The sequence below is a fragment of the Lynx rufus genome, unplaced genomic scaffold (genome assembly GCF_022079265.1).
Source record: "Lynx rufus isolate CCGP_SWC_20201006 ecotype Redwood Valley unplaced genomic scaffold, mLynRuf1.p SCAF_7, whole genome shotgun sequence".
In the NCBI taxonomy this organism is placed as follows: Eukaryota; Metazoa; Chordata; class Mammalia; order Carnivora; family Felidae; genus Lynx; species Lynx rufus.
This window is the reverse complement of record NW_025814889.1, coordinates 71,954,101-71,962,500: the sequence shown is the minus strand read 5'-3', so window position 1 is coordinate 71,962,500 and position 8,400 is coordinate 71,954,101. Positions and strand designations below refer to the sequence as shown.

Below are 8,400 nucleotides of genomic sequence, written 5' to 3'. Positions count from 1 at the left end.
AGGCTGTAATTGAATGTGATACTTGCCTAGCAGACTAGTGCAAACATTTAGAAGTAGCATGATATCATGAGAAGAGTATTATACTAGAAGTCAGATAATCTGAGATATATTCTTTTAAAAAAAAAGTTTATTTGTTTATTTATTTATTTATTTTGAGAGAGAGAGAGAATATCCCAAGCAAGGCCCATGCTGTCAGCACAAAGCTCAATTTGGGGTTCTTTCCCACAAACCACGAGATAAGGACCTGAGCCAAAATCAAGAGTTGGAGACTTAACCAACTGAGCCATTCAGGCACCACTGAGATCTATTCTTAGATCTTCCTTACGCTAGCCTTGAAGCATTTATTCATTCATTCTGCAGCATTTATTGACCCTGTAATATCCCAAACACCCTATAAGCTATTGTGAGTTCAAAAATGAATTACATACTTAGTGATTCTTAACCCTGCTTATACATTAGACCAGGGATCATCAGATTAGGGCCTGCAGGCCAAATCTGATGCAACTTCTGTTTTTATAAATAATTTTTTTTGAAATATCACCAGGCTTACTTATTTCCATTGCCTGTGGTTGCTTTCATGCTAGAAAAACAGACTTAAATTTACAACAGAGATCCTGTAAGTCCCAAAGCCTAGAATGTTTACTATCTAGATCTTTACTGAAAAATTTTGCTGATCCCTGCATTAGACTCATCATGGGGAAGATTTAAAAAAGAAATCATTGCCTGTGTTCCACCACACATAGCTAAATAAGATTTGGAGTGGGGGTTTGGGAGTTGGCCCAAGAACCGATGTTTTTAAAAAAGTATCCCAGATGAATATAATGTGCAGCTAGAGTTAAGAGACACAACTAGATGATCTCTACCCTGGAGGAGTATATAAGACTGACTGGCGAGAAGAAGCTTATAAAACTTAATAAAGTCGCAATGGATGAATCTGCAATGGAAACACAAAGTTCCAAGAGAGCACTGCATAGGGAGAATTTTACTTTATTAGGGAAGTTTTCACAGAGAGACGTTTAAACAGATTCTTGAAGAATAATCCACTGGTGGCCAAGATCCACTAAGGGTGGTGATAGGCAAAGAAGGAATAGAGAGAACAGCATGTATAGAGGCAGGTAGATATGAGAGAGCATGGTCCATTTGAGGAATGATCAGAAGTTCTTTGTGGCCAGAACACTGAGAGGGAAGAAGGGAGTGGGTCATAATCTATAAAACTGAAAAAGTAAGGGCCAGAACTGAAAGAGCTTTTTATGCTAAGAAGTTTGTAATTTATTGTGTTAACTTTCATTTAGTAGTTTAGTGGAAAAATTGAGTCTTTCTAGGCTTCCATTTTCCCATCTGTAGAATAAGCAGTTAGCTTAGATGATTGCCAAGATCCCTTTACCTCTAAAATATAACTTTCTGAGATTTCATCAGTTACTTCTTTTGATACTCTCAGGACTGGGTTATATGGATACCATGACTTACGGAGTAGTCAGTCACCAGACTATCTCCTATAATTGATCCATTTCTCTTAATAGTAGAAATGAGAGCATTGCTACTTTGGGGATGCCTGAAACAATGCATTAAGGCCCTTCATAAAGAGTATTTCATAATGACAAGATATTTGTGAAATAGTTTATGTTCCATGCAGAGAGGTGCTATAAAATGGGGACAGTCTTATTGTAAAATTCACATTCTTCCCAGTGCCTGTTATGACTTACCATGTCTTTACACTCAAAACTTGGTGTGTGAATTTCTATGGAAGTTCTTCAATATGATATCTTACTACTATTTTACAGTTTTTCATTTATATCAGGTCTCTACATTGTAATTTCATCTCTATTCAGACACTGGGATAGCTATATCTCTACTTCTATCTCTAATAAACTATATGGTATTGGTTTCTTGTCTTTAAGTTATTCAAGTTCTGGTGTATGTAAATATTTTATTTACCTCTTACGGCCTCCCCAAATACACAGACTAGCCAGTAGATCAAAAAATAATATATGGTATACTCAGCGTTTGAAGATTCCGAGACTCCAAGGTAGCAAACTTGTACTTTCTGATTCATTTTATCAGAGGTGGATGATTGCGCTGAAATTTTCTAACTATATTTAGAATGTTGCAAGTTGAAATATATAGACATGTTTGAAGTTCCAGCAAGACCTATTGGAAAAAAATGTTTACAGTTTCTGTCATTTGAACATCAAGCATTCTTATTAAAGGAGATGTTTTGAATACTTTTAAAAAATGCTTTTCAATTGGAAACTATTGCCTTCTCCAAGAAAATTATAGAGAAACTCTAGAATATTGGCCACTGTTGACCTCTTTGCCCTACTTCTTCTTCACAGACATTGATGAGTGTGCTGAAGGGCGCCATTACTGCCGTGAGAATACAATGTGTGTTAACACCCCGGGTTCTTTCATGTGCATCTGCAAAACTGGATACATCAGAATTGATGATTATTCATGTACAGGTAAACAGTAGCTATTTGTGAAATAAAATCTTCCTATTCCTTAAGTTTACTTTTAAAGGTTCCTTTTAACTCTAATTTTTTGGAAAAGGATGCCATAAATACTCCCTTACAACAAAACAAGTCATAAGGAAAAGCATATCTCCTTGATTTGGTAGTTAATTTTGAACCTGTTCTAAGGAAAGGAATACCTGCTTGCCCTGGGTAAGTTTTATACTCCCTGTTAGGAGAGTAAAGAAACACTAGAGAACCAAATTAACATTATGCTAGTTTTAAATGTAAACAATTTTATGCTCAAAACTTATGTGAATCCAATGGCAAATCCGAGAAACAACCCTTAAAAATTTCCTTTATATGGCAGTAGATTTTTGCATAGAGGAAGGATAACATAAATAATGTGATGTTTTCAGAAATAGATTCTTGCAGTGCTAGAAAATGGGAATATTAAAGAGAATCGAGCTCCTTCATGTCTCTGGGAAATGCAGCTGAGCACATCAAAGAAGTTTTGCTTTCGTTTGTTTTATGAACTGTCACTCCCGTCAGTACCATCCAGAGTCCTGTTCATGGATATCTTGAGTGTAGTCATGTCTAAAGTTGGTCCTGGGACAAAACAGCCTATTCACTTCGTATTCTATGAGTTCCTACCTGTAGAATATGAAAGAAAATGGTGCTAGAAGAGTAGCTTGAAGACTATGGGGTTTGAGGAATTGTGGGTGTGAAACAGATATTTCTTTGGATTTCTTTTTTTTTTAAATAGAAGAATCTTAAATAAATTTTAGAAAAAATGTGTGGAATCATAACATTGGAGAGTACTTAAAATATTAATCTTGTAACTTTTTATTGTCCCTGTCACTTTCTACTCCATCTCCAACTTTATCGTTTTTGTCTAATGGATGTACAAATAATACTTCAAGGTTTCCAGGGAAAGAGACCACATAACACGCTAGTAAAACTATGAATCTATAATAAAAGTGTCATCTTATGCCTCTGTGTTATTGTACACTCTTCTAAGTTTTCATTATAGTGACCATAATGTGTACTATTTGATATCTTGTTTATCAAGATAGAGGTCTTTCACTAAATTCAAATATAATATTTATGTAAAAACAAAATATTGCATGTAAAGAACAATGAGAAGTGGCCTCCCAATCTATAGAGAATAACCAAAGATATTTTGAAGGTAGAATTCATATAGAGTTGCTGATTGATTTGCAAATTCTCACTTTTTTGTCAGCTTATTCTAAATATTTCCACATTGTGGGACTAATTCTGCACGTTTTCATTAGACAAAATTTAATCACACCGAGTGGCAGAGTTTCTTGAAGTACTACGGAGATCTTTGTCAACATAAAAAATATAAATAACAAATCTCAATAAATATATAGAGAATAAAATACACAGTTTGCTGTATTGTTGGTAATATCAGTAAGCCTGAGTTCCAATGTAATTGTTAACAACAACAACAAAAGTCTTAGTGAAACTACTGCATCTCAGAGTATTTCAAGATGTGCTCATAAAAAAAAAAAAATGGAGAGCTAGCAGTTTTCAAGGAGTCTGCTGATTCCGTGGCATGAAAGACTCAAAAGCTCTGTACGTTTTTATACTTCCTAGTGATTCTTTTTGTTTTTCTTACATTCTTAAAAAGTGTTCAAGACTGTAAGTAAGAATACATGACACATAATTTGGCCTCCTGTTGAATGAGGAGTGTTTCTTCAGGGCAGAGTATTTTCAAGAGCTTCGTTTCCATTCCAAGCCTGTCTGTTGGCTGTAAATCCAAGGAATCGTTGAGCTGTCTTGCCTTACAGAGAATCTCTTGCTCTGGCTTTACCTCTCCTAGTGTATTTTCCTTCCAAATAAAATCCCGCAGATTACTATTTGTTTTTGACTACTTAGGGAGAATTTTCCATTAAGATTCCAAAGTATCTAACGATATAAATAAAGTATCCCATTGTAGGAATGCCAATGAAGGCCAAGATCATTTTAAGAAAAGCTGTTCAGGCCATGATTTTTGTGCCTAAAGAACCAGAGCCAAGAATTTCAAGATCTGGCAGGTGATGGAATGTATTTCCTTAATGATGCATTAGCATTTCCAGCTAGCACCAGTATTTCTATGCTTCCACTTAAAGAAAGATTTCTTGCCCTTAAATTTTCTATGTATTATGGGCAGGCCTACAAATTTGAGAATTTAGATCCATACATAAAAGTTGGATTTCCTAGGGATCATGAGTGGATTTTATTTTATAGTCCAAAGTCAGGCGATCTTTGGCGAAACTTTTTATGTTAGACCATGCAGGGTCAGCACATAGTCAGCCTTCCTGTAAAGGAAATGAATGTTTAAATTCTCCCTCTTTGAATCTGTCCCTCCACACTTTAACTTTAGCAGCTATACAAAAGGCTCTAAGAAATGACTCCTCTGCTGGAGGTTTGCCTTGCAACTGAAGGTATCCAGGCTGTACCTTTTCAAGAGCTCCTGTAAGACCAGACTATGACTTTGTTCTGTTGAAGATTGGGATTTACTTTCCATGAATTTAGATACAGACATCCACATACTTGCAGTATAAATGCAAGCCTTCCAGAATAAATGTCAAGACACCATCACAAAGCCATTCTCTGACATTTGTGGCTGAGCTCCTGGAGTTCTGAATTTGTTTTGCTTCTGTATGCTTGCCCCTCCTCCCTGTTGCAGAGCTCCCCCCTCCCTCGCCATAAGATAACTGACATTCTCATCACTGAACCCAGCAGACTCTCAGAGTTGCTTCCCCATCTGAAAATTAATCATTCTAATTTAAAGAAGAATCCAAGAGCGATACATGTTACTTTATAGCCAGGAGCTTTGATCAATAAAAGAAGCCTTTTTTGCTTTTATAACCCTGTCACTCTCACATGGAAATTATGTATGCTACAGAGGAATTACCTTACATAGTTGGTAGAATTACATAGTTGATTTTTTTCTTTCAGTTTCAGATAATTTGAGTTATATCTTCCCCATAATTATAAAATTTGGGAGAGGGGGGCACCTGGATGGCTCAGTCAGCTGAGTATCCAACTTTGGCTTGGGTCATAATCTCACAGTTTGTGAGTTTGAGTCCCACATCCCGCTCACTGCTGTCAGCAGGTAGCCCGCTTTGGATCCTCTGTCCCCCTCTCTCTCTGCCCCTCCCCCACTCGTTCTCTCTCTCTCTCTGTCTCTCTCTCTCTCTCAAAAATAAATAAAACATTAAAAAATACATAAAATAAAATAAAATTTGGGAGATGGAAAATTCTTAAAGGTAATCTAGTCCAATCTCTTAACTTTCACATGTGGGAAAACTGAAGCTCAAAGAGATTAATTGCCTTATCCATGGTCATACAGTTAGTGAGAGGCAAAAGGGGGGCCAGAAGATAAGCCTCCTTATTAGTTCTCATATTATTCACCATTTGTTAAATTTGCAGCCATATAAAAAATAAATAACTGGAAAGATTCATATTTTATGTAGAAATACATTATTAGTTTATTTTTTATTTTTTATTAAAAATTTTTAAATGTTTATTTATTTTTGAGAGAGAGAGAGACAGACAGACAGACAGCATGAACAGAGAAGAGGCAGAGAGAGAGGGGACACAGAATCTGAAGCAGTCTCCAGGTTCTGGGCTGTCAACACAGAGCCCGATGTGAGGCTCAAACTCATGAACTGTGAGATCATGACTTGAGCCAAAGTCCGATGCTTAACTAACTGAGCCACCCAGGTGCCCCTACGTATTTAGTTTATAATATTCAGTATTTAAACTGCCTTTCTTATAGATAGTTTCAGTTCATTAGCTTTGATTCCAAGAGGAAATTGTCCCCTACACATCTTATAATAATAATTCTGAACCAGAAGTCAGTAGAAGAAATATAAATCAGCATTTTCTGGGCCTCTGACTCTATTATACAGTTGTGCTAATCATTCAGTTGCAGAAATGCTGTAGCAGTTTAAGCTCTTCTAAAGTCTTTAATATATTTGTCCTTCCAGAGAGGGTGCTATTTATTTATTTTTCTGATTAATGCTTCCTAATCTCTTTCCTTCTCACATCTTTTCCTATTCTCATAGAGGAAAGAATGGAAATACCTACAAGCAAAGAAGGAAAATGAAAAAGAAGGAAAGAAAGAGGGAAGGAGGGGAGGGAGAAGGAAGGGAGGGAGGGATGGAGAGAAAAGACAAAGGGAAGGGGAGACAAGGGAAGGAAAAGGGTTTGATTCACCTGAGCCAAGATGTTAGAAGCCCACTTGCCAGTATCTCTGCAAAAATAACTTAATTTTTATGCATAACAAAGTTTCTTCGTTACTGATGTGGACTAATGGCTTTCTTGGTTCATTCTTATAAGCATTAGTTGAATTGGGCAAATCTTTTTGAGTTTTACTGGACATCCCTTCCTGGAACTGGTCTTGTGTAATGGGCAAAGAGTAAAATATCTCCGGAAACAAAGATGGGATCCAAGAACTGTCGAATTATCAAAGGACAAACATTCTGAGAAGGCATTCATTTCACAGCTTCCTGCTGCATCTCTCTGCTCTGATAATTGCAATTAAAAAATGGAATTCTGATTCTTTTTTTGTGTTGAGGAGCTTGTAATCCTCCCACTGTTATGCAATGCTTTAGAGTGGGAACAGGAAATTGGGAAAGGTAGAAGCTAATGAAAAGTTTTGCCATCTTAGAGAGAAAATGATCCTTTAGGGCAGTGGATATCCAATGAGGGCAGTTTTGCCCTCCTACCTGCCAGAGGTCGTTTAACAATGTCTGGAGACATTTTGGTTATCACAGCTGTGGGGAAGGGGGTTGCTACTAGTGGCTAGTGGATAGAGGTCAGGGATACTGCTAAACATACTGTAATGTTATTATTAGGCTAGCTATCCTCTTGAGGAAATGTCTTATTTTCCTAGAATCCTTTCAGCTGGGAGCTTTTCTCTGGTTATTTTCCAACTGGGTCATTAATCTTTATCTACTACAAGACAGCTCCCCATAACAAAGAATTATATGACCCAAATAGTGACAAGGGTGAGAAATCCTGCTTTAGGGTCACCCAATCGAAATTGTAAAATGTACACTTAAAAAAACTTTTATTTTAGGGGCACCTGGGTGGCTCAGTTGGTTAAGTGTCCGGCTCAGGTCATGATATCACCGTTCATGAGTTCGAGCCCGCATCAGGCTCTGTGCTGACAGCTCAGAGCCTGGAGCTTGATTTGGATTCTGTGTCTCCCTCTCTGCCCCTCCCCTGCTCATGCTCTGTCTCTCTCTGTGTCTCAAAAATAAATAAACATTGAAAAAAAAATAAAATTTTTTAAATTTTACTTATTTTTATTTTTTTTAAATGTTTGTTTATTTTGAGAGAGAGCAAGCAGAGGAGAGAGGCAGAGAGAGAGGGAGAGAGAGAATCCCAAGCAGGCACAGACTCTGTGCTGCCAGTGCAGAGCCTGACTCGGGACTCAATCTCATGAACTGGGAGATCATGGCCTGAGCTGATGTCAAGAGTCACTTCAGGGCGCCTGGGTGGCTCAGTCAGCTAAGTGTCCGACTTCAGCTCAGATCATGATCTCACAGTCTATGAATTCGAGCCCCGCGTTGGGCTCTGTGCTGACAGCTCAAAGCCTGGGGCCTGCTTCGGATTCTGTGTCTCCCCCTCTCTCTGCCCCTCCCCTGCTCACGTTCTGTATCTCCCTGTCTGTCAATAATAAATAAACATTAAAAAAATTTTGCTTTAAAGTCACTTAACCAACTGAACAACTCAGGTGCCTCTGTACACTTGTTTTTTTAAACTTTCCCTTTTCCTCTTCAAGTTTCCTTCAGGCCCTGTATTCCTGTATTCCTTCTCTCACTTTTTATGGTGTCCCATGGCCTTTTATTGGCCTTTGGCCTTCTCAGTAAGGACCCCTGACCCCCATTCCAACCTCTTTCTCTTATCAGAAACCTCTCCTTAGATGAGCCTA

The 8,400-nt window shown here is 37.6% G+C and overlaps 1 protein-coding gene across 1 annotated transcript in view; it reads left to right on the top strand.

Moving 5' to 3' along the window:
* The window catches only part of NELL2 (neural EGFL like 2), a 363,516-nt gene that overhangs the window by 180,545 nt on the left and 174,571 nt on the right, over nucleotides 1–8,400 (top strand). Inside the window, exon 13 of the mRNA XM_047066347.1 lies at nucleotides 2,334–2,459. Within this exon, the coding sequence (XP_046922303.1) occupies nucleotides 2,334–2,459 (126 nt within the window). The remainder of the gene's footprint in view (nucleotides 1–2,333; nucleotides 2,460–8,400) is intronic.